Raw genomic sequence first — 16,704 nt, 5'->3', positions numbered from 1 at the left:
GGAAGAGAGGAGTTTGTGAGTGCCCACAAAAACAACAAGCATTGGCATAGCCAATAGGTCTCGCCTTTGGGACCTTATAAGTGTTTAGTCATGCAACAGTAGCATAACTAAATACTTATAAGGTCCCAAAAGCGAGACCTATTGGCTATGCCAAGCAGCCGTGCGGCCGCGAAAGTGATCGCAATCGCGATCAAACATCAAAGCGGCCGTACGGCCTCGAAAGTGAAAGCAATCCCGAAAATGCGCGGCGCACGTGCCCGCGCACATGCACTGTAGCTCTAGGCTGGCCTGGTAGCACTTTTTGGAGCCCTCTCAATAAGCCTCGCCAGACCAGCGCATGCGCTGGGTCAGGCGAGACCTAAAACGTTCCATGGTTAGCCACACCTTGGAGCGTCTTGGAATTCCCATATTCCCACCCCTTGAGTGGAAGTTACAGATGCGGAGAACTCCAACTAGTGGTTGACATCTGTCCACAAGAAAATGGGCCTGTGTCTGCCAGGAATCCCCTGGTGAATTAACTGGCAGGCGTAAAAGAGAGAAATTTGGTCATAAATGTAATATTACAACTCAATTTACCTTTGTGAATAGGGCCTGTAATTGGGTAGCGTAGCTGTCAGTGACCAGGCTGCCCAGAGCAGTCACTAAATATTCAGGTGCTGTGGGTGAACACAGAGCTAGTGAGGTGGCCTGGATGGGGTGAAATGGGGGACAGAGCAGGAGATGTAAGTACAAAGTCAGAGAGATTATCAGAAAGGCTGAGGTGGATTCAGAGCTGGTAAGAGCGTACTCTGAGTGAGGGAACACAGAATGGGTGGAGGTCACAGAGCAGACATGGTCTTTGGAGACTGAAGTGAAGTGAGCGCTTCCAGTAATGAATTAGCAACTGTGTGAAACTACTTTTGAGAATAACAGCATTTTGAATCGAGTCTTTCTCACTAGGGCATGCGTCAGCCTCGACAGCTGCAGCGGAGAGTCTGAATTTTAAGAGAAGTCTTCAGAGCTGTCTCTCAGGTTACGTAGATATTACGGAGTTCTGCTTTAGACACTACAGCTACGATTCAGGCTGCACCAAACTTACAATTCCAGGTCTCAAAGAGCAGCAATACAGAGCTGACTAGCCCAAGCTTTAGACAGCGGAGCTTTCTTGCAGACTTAGGACTCATGCCGTAGTCCCAGGACTCATACAGTAGACCCAGGACTCATGCCGTAGTCCCAGGACTCGTACAGTAGACCCAGGACTCATGCCGTAGTCCCAGGACTCATACAGTAGACCCAGGACTCATGCCGTAGTCCCAGGACTCGTACAGTAGACCCAGGACTCATGCCGTAGTCCCAGGACTCATACAGTAGTCCCAGGACTCGTACAGTAGACCCAGGACTTGTGCAGTGGACCCAGGACTCATGCCGTAGTCCCAGGACTTGTGCAGTGGACCCAGGACTCATGCCGTAGTCCCAGGACTCGTACAGTAGACCCAGGACTCATGCCGTAGTCCCAGGACTCGTACAGTAGACCCAGGACTCATGCCGTAGTCCCAGGACTCGTACAGTAGACCCAGGACTCATGCCGTAGTCCCAGGACTCGTACAGTAGACCCAGGACTCATGCCGTAGTCCCAGGACTCGTACAGTAGACCCAGGACTCATGCCGTAGTCCCAGGACTCATACAGTAGACCCAGCACTCATGCAGCAGACCAAGGGCTCATGTTATGTTAAGTTATTTAAATTAAATATAGCGCACGATTTACCCTTGGGCATCTTGGCGCTGTGGCAAATTTAACAAGTATCAGTAGAAAGGGGTTAGAATAGGTGGACTTTCAACAATTTGCTAAATTGGAATAGTTTGCACAGGTGCCGTGCAGTAGAGAAATCTCTTAGGTTTCACACAAATGTTCTCTCTCTTATCAAACAGGACATATTGGCTGATGACAAAAAGCAGAGTTTGAGGAAGAGTGGCCGGTGAGATATTAGGAGTGGAGTACAGCAATTACCTTGAGTCAAAAATATTAAATCATAGAATTCAAGCACCAAATTTTCTATGGGCGCACTGTCCCAGTTTGTACTGTGCCACGCCCTTCTTGGATTCCATACTCTCGGTGTAATCTGTGACAGCGCGACTGACTGTAATAAACAAAGGGGCAGATTTATGTTTGACTTGCGCCTCATTTACGCCGCCGTAGCGTCACTTTTGTGACGCAGCAGCGGCGCAAATCCTGCGCCATGGTGCGGGGTATTTACAACGTGACGCATCTGGGAGATGTGTCACGTTGTAAAGCCCTGCGCCACATGTAGGCGTTCCAGGGCAGGTGGGGGCGTTCCGGCGCAGGAACGCCTCCTAAAAGTGGCTGAGTGAAATCTACAAGATTTCACTCAGTCACTTTTGAGCCCATGCTGCGTCAAAACCCTGCGCCTGCTTGAAGCAGGCGTAAGGATTGACACAGCATTGTGAAGATAGGGCCCCCCAGAGCATTGCTGGAGCTGCGTCGCGCTTGCGACGCAACTCCAGCAATGCGCCACTTTTACGGCACAGATGCGTGACGCATCTGTGCCGTTTTTGCCCCATTGTGCGCCGCATTATAAATGCGACGCATCCATGGTGGCGCAGCTGTGGCGCATAATAACTGGCGCATCCCTGCTGATATGCAGGGATGCGTCAGTTATTATAAATATGCCCCAAAATGTGCTGCCCCTGTTACAGGTGTGAACTTCCACCTGCGCTGGAGACCACGGAGCATTAAAAAGACGCGCAGTAGTTTCAAATCGCTGGTCCAACTTTCAATGCAGCGGGACCAGCCTGAGACGAGGAGAGAGGCCAGGGCAGTGTCTGACCGCACCCATGTGACAGAGAGATAGGTTCATCCTAGGATACCCATGTGTCCTCCAAAGGATTGCCGCAGTGAAAATGTAGTAAGTAAATTAGCTTTTTGTTCACATGAAAACCGTGCGCCTTCGCACAAGCAAAATGCGTGTGCTAACATTCCAGATTTAAAATGCAGAATAATAAAATAAAACATTCTTCCTGAATGGTATTCGTAATTTAAAGCTGCATTTTTTGTACCATCACCATTATCTGGGTTTGTAACTCGCTTACCTGTCTGTGGTATTACAGTGAAACATCCAACCACCTGTAAATGAGCCTAAAAGACCTGGGATTTTCGTCAAGGAGCTAGCTCGCCAGCCCAACAGGGGGTGTTGGAAGACAAACCTGTGAAGGATGCACAGGGCCAGGGTACACAATTAAGTACTTGTGCAGGGCAGAGTCAAAAGCAGGCTGGGTAAACATGCCCATCTAATGGTGCACCCGTGGTGAAACAGAGCCTCACTATCACTCACGCATCAGTGTGAGTGGCACTTCAGCCCCGCCGCATCGAAGCCTGGGATGGGCTCCTATTTTGGGCGTCCTGGTCTCTGACACAGCCGCGCGAGTCTTCCATCTGTCCAGTCTGTGCTCAGAGCCAGCCTGCGCCTCCGTGTGACAGCAGCGCCGGGACTGCCGAGGGATGGGCGTGCAAGACGACAAGGGGTAAGCTGAACAGCTGTGGGTAGCTCTCTAGGTTAATGCACCTCCTGCGAGATCAGTGTCTAGCCTGCTGTAGGTCACAGGTTTAATCCCAGCAGGATCGCTTATCGTTCATCCTTCGAAGGTCGAAAACATGAGTACCATTGCATCCGCGTAATAATAGGCGCATCCATTATTAAAGCGCCTTGATACTTGGCCGATAAAGCGCTCTAGGAGCATTGGATTATTGGAACAGAGCAGAAGAGGCCATCGGTGCAGACCAAAGTTCTTCTGAGCAGAATGGCTTTAACAACATAATGCTGATTTTAATAAAAACACAATCAGCCACTACAAGTATGTTCGCAGGCAATCATGCCGTGACAGGGCTTGTTTAAAAAATGCTGCACGAATCGGAACCGGAAAATATCACACCAGATTGATCACAATAATGTTTCTGATTATAGTTATACACCCCTGTTCAGTTTATTACTCTCTAGACATACATTCGTTCACTCTCCTATTTGCTGTTGGATGCACTTGAACATAATTTACACGGATACATTCCGGTTCTAAGAGTGTTTTCACTTCCCCAGATTAATGCCGCTACCTCGCCCACTTGTTGTCAGTGGGTTCGAACTCTGTGTTGCCTGAAACTGATAGACCGAGTGAGAATGTTCAGATTTAACGCGAACTATTGTTATAATTGTGGCTCGTGTTTAGGCAGCTGGGAGGGTGGATGCTGTCCTTTGTTGTTAAGGTATGTACTGAATGCATGCTGTAAAGTAGCACTGTACCTTTACTGAGATATTTGTGTCATTTTTAGGTTACACGTTTTTGCCTGAGAGGCAGGACGCAGCATATTATCTTCTGAGATTGATAAAATGAAGTGCATGCACATGAGATATGACATTTGCATCAAAGTCTTGAATATATATAATGGTTCAATGTATATAATGCCTCGCCTTGTAATTAATGATTTAGTTTCCTCTGACATCCCATCTCACCTCTCAGTTAGTTCATATTGACAGCTCCTCATTTCATCCTTCCTTTGGCATAAACAAAACACGGGCATATTCAGCGTCATTCGACAAGTTCATTCTGATCTCCCAGAGTTCCATTCTTCCTGACACACAACAAACACCCGGGGAGCCCTGTGCGCCTCTTGTTAGTTCAGCATTTCATCCAGCTGACATATAAACAACATGTGGCAAGGCCTCCTACTGCTGCAAACAAAACATGCTTCAAAAAGTGGCACCTTGAGAGTAAAAGGCATCCTCGCTGACAGCAGAATGCCACCTACTGCCCGACTTTAAACCTCAGATATCTAGGTTGTGCAAACACTTTCATCAACACACTTTTTGATATCCAGTGTCTCACCGCTCTGACACCACAGTTGCATAAAAGCTAATAGGGGGTTTCAGTGCTGTCAAATTGCACCGATCCCACAGACGACCCCTTTAACTTGGCTGTGTTCAGGAAGAGGAGAGCGCCCCCACCCCACCTACAACAAATATGCAGAAGTCTGCGAATTGTTTCTGCATAATGTCGGACAGATGGAGCACAAATTGCGCAACTGTGATACATAAACCTAAATGAAAAGGTAAAAAAGCATTTTAAATTAGAGACAAGCAAAGGCAACATATTCATAAACATGTTATCACGAGTTAACAATTAACAGGCAGGCGCAGTTGATACCAAATTAAACGTGTCTTACTTCATTAAAACATCGGCCTATCATGTTTTTTAACTTTTAACAAAAATACCAGTTTGTAATTTTTAATAGGTATAGGACCCACAGATCACATAGAATTTTAGAAGTTTTCTTGTCAACAACAGAAATTATTTTCTGACATGATAGAAAAAAAATCAAAGTATTTGAATGCTTTTTACTAATGACGACCAGCTTGTGCACTGCTTAATTCTTTCAATGTCCGTGATTTTATTTGAAATAACTCCATATCTTCCATTAGAACATTAGAATATGGAGATGCCCTTTGAAGATACTGAAGTGGTGCAGGGCCACTAATGGCTGGTACAGACCTTTAGCTCCAACATGCCAATGTTTGCCCTTATGTTTCTCCCTATTTAATTTAGAACATTCTACCCTCAGTATGTGTTCTAATAGCCTTAAAGCCCCTCTGCCTTGGGCTATTTGGGTGCTAATGTCTCTCTCCCTTATTATAGGCCCTCCTCTGCAGTCAGGCCTACTATGACTCGGGCAAGGATCGATAACAAACGGTATAGCCTCTGGCAGTGGGCTATAATTCAATAATGCTGTACTAACTATGTGCTAAACAAGCATTGGCATAGCCAATAGGTCTCGCCTTTGGGACCTTATAAGTGTTTAGCCATGCAACAGTTGCATAACTAAATACTTATAAGGTCCCAAAAGCGAGACCTAATGGCTATGCCAAGTGGCCGTGCAGCCGCGAAAGTGATTGTGATCAAACATCAAAGCAGCCGTGCGGCCGCAAAAGTGAAAGTAATCGTGGTCAAGTGCGGCGCGCGCGCCCGCGCACATGCACTGTAGCTCTAGGCTCGCCTGGTAGCACTTTTTGGAGCCCTCTCAAAAAGTCTCGCCAGACCAACGCATGCGCTGGGTCAGGCGAGACCTAATAAAAACTGGGTTCTTGTGAATTGTAAGCCTATGGTCCCATACCATGGGTCCTGTAACATACGCCAGTTTAGTCTGGGCTGTGCACTGTGAAATATGTCAATGTTAATGTGATTACCTTTTAAGTTCAATTAGCAGCTGCACTTTAAGCTACAGAGCAAGAAGTCCCCAGAGGCGAGAGACAGCCTGTGAAGGCTGCTGGAGACATGAGCTTTGATATAGACTGACTGTGAGAATGTGAAGAATGTGTGTTCCCCAGCACTGGGATTTCATGAAAGCCAAGCACTTCTGGAAGTTTATCCAGCTGCCCTGGGATTAGCATTTTAGATCCGCAGAGGCCTCCAGATCAATTCGCTTGCCGCTTCTGAAATGAAGTGCTGGGTCAGAGTAGGTTTTTGTACCACTGTTTGCTATGTGACACCACATTCAAAGAGCGGTGGCAAAGAATGTTGGCATCCTAAGCAAGTTACTTTTTTCCCATCTCCCCACCCTCTTTGATACCTATCTGTGTGCCTACATCACTGTATTTTCTGTTCAAGAGTGCTGATCACCAGATGGGAGCACCAGAGGGGACTACTTGTGTTGCTGATGCACAGGATGGGCCACAAACATCACATCCTGCTGTGCCCCTCACATGACATTTGGAAGTGGCGGTGCCTCTCTGGATCGCCATGCTTGGCCCAGGGCTTTTAGATATTTGTTAAATGCGAGGCAAAGTGAAATTGATGAGTCTTCACTAGGTGTTGTTGCCTTACAGCTATACAAAGACATTGGGCAGAGGGGGCCAATGTTGCTGTCCTTTTGCACGACCATTGGATAGGGACTCGTCTCCTCTCCTACCCCATTTCCTCAGACACAGAAACACTTTCTCTTTCTCCATCTCAGATTGTACTAGCCTTATGAGTGTAAAACTAGAGTGAATTTTATTCAAATGTGGCACTGCAATTTGTTGGCCAGTTAGTATGGGCTGTGAGGCATAAAACGGTGTTGTCCAGTGACTGTATGTGTATCCAGAAGACCTGAGTGCAAATCCCGGCTTACCTCTTGACCAAATAGTTTGATGGCAAATCACATTATTTTCCTGAGTCTTGTTTCCTTATTCCATAGTAGAGAGTATTTAGAGTTATGTTAAAGTTCAAGGTTAAATGCTTTATGAAACACTGATTGACATAGATAAAAGTGCAGCCACCACATGCCAAAGTCCAGCCATTTTATGCCAAGCATAGCTGGCAGGCAGAGGCAGACACCATGACAAAGAAACATGGACACTGGCAGTGAGGAAGCATTTTATTCCCCAACATTCTATTTATTGCATTCAAGCTTTGTATGGCCTATTCAAAATGAATAAAAGCACCTCAGACCCTTCACTTTGCCTGATTATTTTGATTCTAAAATGGAGCCAATTGTTTTCTACGGCCTTTGGTATAAGCACCCTAATTTTACTTCAACAACATCTCTTCCATAACAGTGGAATTTTAAATTTGATCCATTAAACCTGCCATTCCGCAACTTTGTGTGTCTGGGTAATCAAGGGCTTTCTATACCACACGCACATGAGGCACATACTGAGACTATATTCAAATGAATAGAATTCAAACAGTTGACCAATTGTTTCTTCATTCAAAGCAGCATTTTTTTGTGGATGAAAAGAACAACCATGGGCGACACCTTTGCCCCCAGTACTGCAAGCCTTTATTCTGAGACTTTTTAAAAGACATGCATTCATATTGTATCCACTCTTCACTAAGGAGGTATTATAACGTGGAATACATAAATTCACAATGGATTTTTTCATATGACATGGGTACTTTAAGAGACTGGAGGATGTTCTCAAATTGCTAAACAAGTGTGATGAAAATCTTAAATATACAGGTAAACATGATGAAAACAAACTCCATAGTAAGTGAAGTGAACAGGGCCAGCACTAGGCAGGGGCAATGTGGGCAGTTGTCCCAGGCCATGCACTCGGCTCACCAACATGGGGCCTGCACCAGTATGCCACAGGCAGGCCATGCAACACCCGTCCTCTTACTCATCTAATTGAGAGCAAGGTGTCTTGCTGCAATGTGCCCACGGAACGGGGTGCCCTTCCCCTGGGCCTCAGTGCTATGGTGTAGCGAGGCAAGGTCTAGGAGAAGGAAGCTCACTCTTATGGTTCAAGTTGAAGGAGACGCATTCTGCAGGTTTCTACTACAATCAGGCCTCCAACCCTGCTGCCCGTACAGAGGCACCAAGGGACACCTATTGTCCTGAAGTTTAGTGCCCCAGCAGGTTTAACCCTCTCATCCAACAAGAAAACCTCTAACTTTCAACACCATTAAGAGCTGGAAAAAAGAAGGGGCCAAAAATCCTAGGACCACCCCTGGAAGTAAAAGCCTTTTATGGTGGAACAATTTACAAAACCCAAAGATAACACAGTTTAATAAAGTTTAAAAGAAGGGCTCCACTTTGGCAAGTTTCTCCATTCACAACCAAACTGCCCTCGTGAATCTAGATATCACATGCTCAGGAATTGAGTGGAAGAAAGAGGCACAACAGGGTTACCCACCAAGACTCGTGAGAGAGTAGTCAAATATGCTGGGGTATGTGCACAACAAGTACTATTGACTGATGAAAAGGACATGATGGAGGGTCACTCAGTTTGCATTAGTGCATATAACATGTTGAGTTAAAAATATAGAGCAATAGCACAACAACAATTCCATGGTCCATAATCCAAGCAAGAAAATGGGCCCTCTGCTAAGAAATTCAGACTCAGGCAGGGCAACATATGCACGCAACATGAGCAAGGAGACGGACACCTGCAACCCCCAGAGCAACATGGAGATGGGCAGTGGGACAGAAAGACACATGGCAAGAGTGAAAGAACCCTAACAGGGATACATCAGTCATAACAGTAAACTAACCCATAATAGCCCTCAATACTAAGGGACCGATGCATTGATGAACCTTGTGCCTTACGAATGCCACCTACTGCACTACAACACAACATATTATACCCAAATCTGCTACAGAGCACTGTACAGTACTGCAAGAACCTAGAAAATATGGCCAATACTTACCGAAAGCCACACAGTTGCCTCACAGGCACCAGGCATCCTAAACTGGTCACAACATTGTAATAACATTCAGACTCCTATGTTACCAAAAATCACAAAGGGCAGGTGACTTTCTGATGCTGCTGTAAAAGCCAGTTCTTGAGGGCACAGTTTCTTCATTCTACTTTTCAATGTACTATACAAATAACAAAGAACTAAAACCCCCAAATTACAGCCCCAGAACACATCCACCTTTACTTCACAGTTATTAATTTCCTAGTCTGTGACTGTGATTTGCGGCTGAAAATCTCCTAATACCCTTTGCACAGACAACACCCATTATTGTTGCAGAAAGACTCCCTGGACCACAGCTTCTTCAGAGACATCTACCATTGGCGCACCCCATTCACCTGTAGAACAGCAGGACAAAGAGCATCCTCAAACCTACCTCCTGCCAGCTGTTGCCAGAAACCATGCTGTGCAGTGAGAGCTTTGCAGCTGGCATTGGGCCTTCAGTACAAGGGAAGCAGGCAGGAAATTTTATGTACACTTAGCCGCACATCATTTATTGGGCTTCTTTCCACTTCACCTGAAAGATGTGTGCTCATGGACGAGGATAAATGGTCGTTTTAGTGCATTTGAAATCTTATGTCCTTTGACAGACATAAATATGGATTTGATTGAGCCAATCCTGAGATAAATAAGTGGGTATTCTCTCATATCTCATAAATGCCAAGATATATCAAAAATCTGTTTTACCCTTCTTTTCCTTCTGTTTGTAAGCATTCACCCTTTATCTCAGTGTTGTACCTAATATTGATGCAAAAATAGTGACTAACCACGATAATATGGTCACAATTTCATTACAAGTATTATAGACCAAAACATTGAATGTAAATATTTTGTTTTTTAAAATTGTTTTACTATTATATCGAGGTTCATATATTGTTTATTTTACTATTGTTTTTTATTATGATGTTCTATTGTATTCTTTTATTTTATTATATGTGTTATTGTAGAGTTATTCTTTTTAGTTCATATTATTGTTATTTATATATTTGCTCAGGTTGTTTGATTTATTGGAGAAAAAACTGAGTTTTGTTTTAAAATATATATTCACCTATGTTAAATAATTTATTAATTATGTTTGATCTTTGTCTTGTTACTTATTTGTTTAAAGGATTTATAAATTTCTTTATTCTGTCCTACATTTTTATATCAGGTTGTTAGGCTTATTGGTGAATTAGGTAGGTGGAGGTTTTCAGGAAATACATATGAATTAATGATCTCTGATGAATTTGTTGATTGTTTTATGTATTTAAATTATTATTTATTTGTTTAATTGCTTATTAAATGTTGTATTTATGGATTGCAATTTAAGCTCCAGGGGTTCGGATTTATTGGAGTATTTGATGGACAGTTTTTTAAAATTATATATTTATTTAGGCTAATTGATTAGTTACTTTTTCAAAATATTTAAATTGGCATTACTTTGTTTAAATATATTATAGTCTGTTAAGTGCGGCTTTCATTGGCGATTGGGTGGGTAGTTTATTCACATAAAATATTTAAAAACTGAAATTAATAGATTAATGTGTCTGACCTCGATGAGCCTTCTTCAGCAGCTTCTTCCTGCTAGAGTCCAAAGGTAAAAGTCTTCACCGGGCATGACAGCAAGAGGTTCCCTATTGACAACGATGACCTCTTCGCCCAGAGAATCCAGCATTTCCTGCATGGAGCTTTTCCTGTGCTCATCAATGGCTTCACTGAGACTTTGTCGTGCAGCTTCCCAATGTTAATGTTGTCTCCTCGGACACAGCCTGCTGCTTTCACACCAAACTCTACCTTCTCCTTGACTTTTCTTCAAACTTTTTCCAAGTCCAAAGGTGAACCGAGACCGGGTCTACCCCACCTGGTGTATCTGACCCACGCCCCTTCCGTGTCAGCCTTAGCTTTTGAATTTGCTCTGGTCTCGCACGAACATATACCTGCAGGTGGCGCTTTGATCCTGTAGGCACTTGTTTTTACTAAAAACTTTAAAAACTCATAATTCAGTTTGAGGAAATGGGGTCTATTGTATGGAATGGTAGTGCAACCTCACCGTGCAATACACTTACCAACCCTTTCAGGACTCACAGATTTGTCTGTCAAATCTTCAGCTCAATCCTTGGGAGCCGTGACACTGAGCAGCAAGGCTTACGCCGATGAATAAGTATAAAGCATTTAAACAGCACCAAAACAATTGAAGAAGAATTCGACACACAACCCAAGAAATCCAACACTAATTTATAAAAATAGACAGTATTTTTTAATAAGAATTTAGACTCCTGAAAGAAAAAGATCCACTGGAGGGTTCCGGAGATATAGATTTCACAAGCAATAATCAGTGCAATTTCACTCATGTTCGGACAAAGCCTGGCAAAGTCAACCAATTGGATACTTTGAAACTTTTTCAAGTAAAACTTAGGTAAGTGTCACTGCAGTTGGGTAGAAATACTTGGGGCAACCAACTCCGGCAGGGAGATAGTCAGGGGATGAGCAAGGCCCTTAAAAGCAGTTACCTTCACAGAAGAAACAGTCCTTCAGCAGTTCCAGTCACTTTATCCACATTGCAATGGATTCCTACGGAGTGGTCCTGGTGCAAGGGATGACGGATACTGAAGATACTCAAAGGATGCTCTGGGTGTGACGCATGCTATGGGGGTCTTCCTGTAGGGGTTCTGCAGTCCACGAAGATGGTGAGAGGGTCCTAGTTTCATGGTCAATATCTCGGGAGGTCCTCTTTGGTCTGGCCAAAGTCCAGTCACCACTGGACTACCAGTCACAGACCAGTCCTTTATGGGTCAATAACTTACATTCTGAGGGTCCCACAGCACTTCTGTGTTCTGGGTGGAACTCTGTACTTCAGGTCTTGGCCCTTGGTGCTGCACGGCAGGGGTGGTAGTGACCGGAAGACTTTGGATTCCCAATTTGATCCAGCAGGCTTCGTCAGCTGTTGTGTCCCTGTGCTGCGAACAGGAGGTCATTTGGCTGGCCCTTGGAGTCTCTTGGCTTGACTGGGCTCTGAAGAAAACTCCTGTTTGAGAAGGACTCACTGGGCAGAGTCCCAGTCTTTGCTTGCCGCCATGTGCAGCAGATGCGGTCTTCAATGGTGCAGTCTTTCTTTGTTGGTCCCTCAGTGCAGTCCTTCTTTGGTCCCTCTTCCACGTCGGTCGAGAGATCTGAGGTCTAGGTGTATTACCAATCATGACATAACATATCCGGTTGCAAGACATTTTCAAACACGCCATAATAGTAACCAGGACCTTTTGAAATTCTTCTGCTTAGATCAAATAGAAAAACATGAAAGAGGAGGAGATCAAGTGAGAAAGCTGAGGCAATTGAAATCAAATATATAGGTACCCTACAGACCAAACATCCAATAGGCTTGAATTCTGAGGAAGAACTTTGGTCAGATATAGGATAGTAAAAATGTACTTCCTTTTTCTAGGGACTGTTTAAAATCTGTAGTCAGTTTACAATGGAATTAAAAAAACAGCGAATCCAGCGAGTAAATAATGATGCACAAAACCTGAGCAAATAACAAAAATAGTCATATAATGTTCCCCAATAATTTTTAGGCAACTGAGAAGGCCTATTCAGGGAATACTTATAGGCGATAAGTTTAATCAAACAAGAAAGTACACATATGTGATAAACTAACCAATTGAGACAGGTAGCATTAATATTGAAAAAATATGTTAAACAAGACAGGAGATATTTATATTGGAGGATGCCTCTAGAGTGTTTTGGGATTGATATTAATCCAGTCTGTGAATGAGATTAACCTGTGAAAATATTTAATGTGCTTGATAAGATAAAGGATACATCATTGTCTTAACAAATGTGCAGAGTTAAAATGCAAGATGGCTGCCATTAATGAAAAACGACCGATTGTGGGAAAGTTGACGATAACAGATTTTTAAGAGTGATGTTCATAATGGTAACAACGAGGAGCTTGTTAAAAGCATAACAATGAATTTTGTTGTGAAAAACAGGAAGAAAAACTGCTGGTGTTATACGCATTAAGAAAATAATGAAATTGAATTATGAAATTCTATGCGAAAAAAAGCAGTAAAAGATGGCAGCCTCACTGTGGATATGAGCAATTGTAGAGTGCCGGTCCTGTGATGATTTTAAGGGCTGAGAAACATTTCAAGTCCCATGATCTGTGTAGTTAAAGAACAATATGGCGCTGAACAAATGACATGGAAAAAGGTGTGATTGCCAAAACTAACGACCCCCGTGAGTGCGCGAGCCTTCATCTTCCCTTTGGGGAAAATTTAGATATATATCGGCTCAGAGAAGGGATCAACTCTAAGATTCACCCTGGATTATAACCAATCACATGAAGAAGTCAAAAAATATATTGTGTTGGAACTGGCACTTTCTGGTTATCTGAGGCGAGGCCCTAGCCAGGCAGGATCTTCCACTTCCATCAGGGGTGCTTGATTAACCTGTGCTCACCCTTGGGTTACTTGGCAATGAGGAGGCAGGCTTATTACAGAGGCAATGTGAAAGCACGGGCACAGCACTCACAGCGTCACGAAAGAGGCCTCACACGTGATGTATGTAAATAACGTTTGTATTCAACACACACAACAATCAACAAAACATGAACATCATATATTTCTGGGCATGAATAACATTTGAAATATTATTAGCAGTGGTAGGCCCAACCGTGTTGAAATGACAACAGTGGTATGCACACTTGGGAAAGATCCTATTCTAACCCCCCACACCCGCACCCTTAGGCTGTGCAACACGCTATCAAACCTAGGTCCACCCTAGAAAATCTTATAATTCAATACCACACATATGTAGGGGGTACCCTAGGTCACAAGAATATCAGAAATATGTATGTAGAATTATAACACTTTTTAGCAGCACTGCCGGTAGAGGCCGCATAGGTAAAACCAATGTCAAATGTAGTATTCTTCTGGCAAGAAATCAACGTGTAACACCGCCAGCCAATGTTGTGAATCACAGGCAGTCTGCAGACTCTCACTCCCCCACACACACACACACACTCTTACTCAGCACTGATATGTGGTGCAATGGATATCATGCAGGTCCGTACAGTACGCTCTTGCACACATACGCACACAGCACCGTAATGTGGTGCAACTGATACCTGGCAGGTCAATTGATAGCGCGTTGCAGACCACATGACTCAAGCGTCCCTCCACCCACCAACTCACCCTAACTACCCTACGCCCACAGATTGGAGATAACCAGCCCTCCCCCAGGATACCAGACTGCACGCGGCCGAAGTAGCGCTTAGTCAGAGTCCCAGGGAGGCAGAGTCAAATAGGGGTTTTCGCACCCACTCGGGAAGTTCACCCACAGTATGGGGAGCAGACACTGGCTCAGGGCAATAGTCGGTCACTCAAAAGGGTTCCACAAGGACCTTCCAGCACCAGCACCAGCTGTGAAGCATGGGGTAGGGTCATGCAATCTCTTAACCCACTTTGATTGCTCTCTGAAGCATTCTTTTAGCCCAGTCAATCACTCTCACTACCCAGGCCTGAGCCGAGCAATACTACCTGGCCACACAATGTCGTTGGGGGCCGGGCAAGGGGAGGACTGTTGGTCTGCTGCACTGAGAGCCAAAAAGGAAAAAATCGATGAATGGGGAATGAAGCAAGATTGCCTCTGTCCTCACTACCTGGGCAGGGAACACACTTGTGTACCTTCCCATTCTTTCACCTACCTCTTGCTTCACCCCTTCTGACTTACTCTAGGGGTTCTCTAGTGGTAGTGAAAGGTCCCCTCAGGATTGCCAGTGATTTAGAATGGCCAGCCTGAGCATAAGCGCAATGCGCACACACTGACAGACGTGCAATGGCAGGCTGGACACATGTTTAAAAACACCATAGGTGCAAAGGTGCACACCAGCCTGCAATGGCAGGCTGCACACATGTTTAATCACATATTTGGTGCAAGCATGCACACTGACCTGCAATGGCAGGTTTGACACATGTTTAAGCACATAAATTGGGCAAGTGCACCCAAACAGTCCTGCAATGGCAGGCTGATTTTATGTTTTAAAGATATAATTGGTGAAAGTGCGCGCACACTGGTCTGCAATGGCAGGCTTGTGCGATGTGTTAAACACATCCAGTAAGCACCACTTTCCAATGTGAAGGGAGGGCGAACGCACTTTCGCACTGCATTTACAATGGGAAAGTGCCAAGAGCCCTAAGGCCACAACAAGAGAACCAGCGAAACTTAGGAGGAGTCCCAAGGGTTAGAGCCAAAACCCATAGGTAGAGAATACCCTCATGGGGGTTCCTTCCCTACCCGGGCAGAGAACACAAATGATTACCTACCCCACCGATTACCTGCCACGTGCTACACCACTTCAGTACTTACCCTAGGGGTGCTCTGGTGGCTGTAAAAGCCCCCCTCAGGTTGGCTGATAAGTAAGAAAGGCCAACCTGAGCATGGTACATGTTTGAAAGGTTATTCTGGTGCGTGGCACAATCATGCCGTGTCCCTCTACTAGCCAGTGCAGTACCCAGCCTGGGCCTGTGATGTACCTTTTTACAGTGCATTCACATGTACAACACCTAAACCAATCAAATAAGCACCCCTTCCTGAAATGTGTAAGAAGGGCACGCATGTTTTCCCACTGGAGTACAGTGGGAAAGTGCCCAAAGTCTTAAGGACATGAACAGAAAGTCAGCAAATACCAGGAAGACAAAAAGCCAAACATTCTAGTGAAACCCCCTAAGAAGTGCCATGTCCAACATATTGCAAAAGAATTGGCGGATATTACTAATGGATGAAGACCTAAGAAATAAATAACCACTATTTCCGCGAATTACATACTGAAAACTGTCATCATTAGTGAAACTGCTGACCACTAGTAATTTTAAAGCAATACAAAAGGAATCATCTAATCGGTTGACCAGTTACAACAAAAATGGATTCTGGAAATGCTCCACATGTAAAGCATGTGAACATGGAATAAATACAACTATGTTTAACTTTTGAATGGGAGAATGAAAACAATTAAAGAGCACATAATGTGAAACGGATCATGTAGTGTCTGCAGTGAAACAGAGAATATTGCAGAATCTCAGAGCTATAAAAAACAAGGGACTTCAACTATCCAATTGCCAAACATTGCTGGGAGAAATTTGCAGGTAACATAAGTGATCTGAAAAACTTTGGGATCCAACACATTGAGAAACTACAGCGTGGTGGTAATAGTGAGCTAAAATAAGCGGAATCTAGGAAGATCCTTTTAATAGGCACAGAGGAACAGTGGATCCACAGTAAGGAGGCAGAACCCTTTATACATCTATAGGTGGAAACATCCAAATAGTTGGGGATCGTGGGTGATAAAATAAAATTGCTGTATTGGATGGGAGAAATTGCACCAGAGAGCCTATTAAAATCAAATATATATTAATGGCCCGCATTCTTTTATCAAGGTTCCAGTGTTGGATGGATGACCATCACATCCTGACCTCCCTACAAGCAGGTTTTCGTGCCAAAGTTTCCACCAT

The 16,704-nt window shown here is 44.2% G+C and overlaps 1 protein-coding gene across 1 annotated transcript in view; it reads left to right on the top strand.

Moving 5' to 3' along the window:
* Positions 1-3,364: 3,364 nt before the first annotated feature.
* LOC146868718 (uncharacterized) overlaps positions 3,365-16,704 on the top strand; it is a 169,656-nt gene continuing 156,316 nt past the window's right edge. Inside the window, exon 1 of the mRNA XM_085613522.1 lies at positions 3,365-3,520. Coding sequence (XP_085469648.1) covers positions 3,498-3,520 — 23 coding nt within the window. The 5' untranslated portion in view covers positions 3,365-3,497. The remainder of the gene's footprint in view (positions 3,521-16,704) is intronic.

Source organism: Triturus cristatus, chromosome 1_2, assembly GCF_964204655.1.
Source record: "Triturus cristatus chromosome 1_2, aTriCri1.1, whole genome shotgun sequence".
In the NCBI taxonomy this organism is placed as follows: Eukaryota; Metazoa; Chordata; class Amphibia; order Caudata; family Salamandridae; genus Triturus; species Triturus cristatus.
This window is presented reverse-complemented; position numbering and strand designations above follow the sequence as displayed.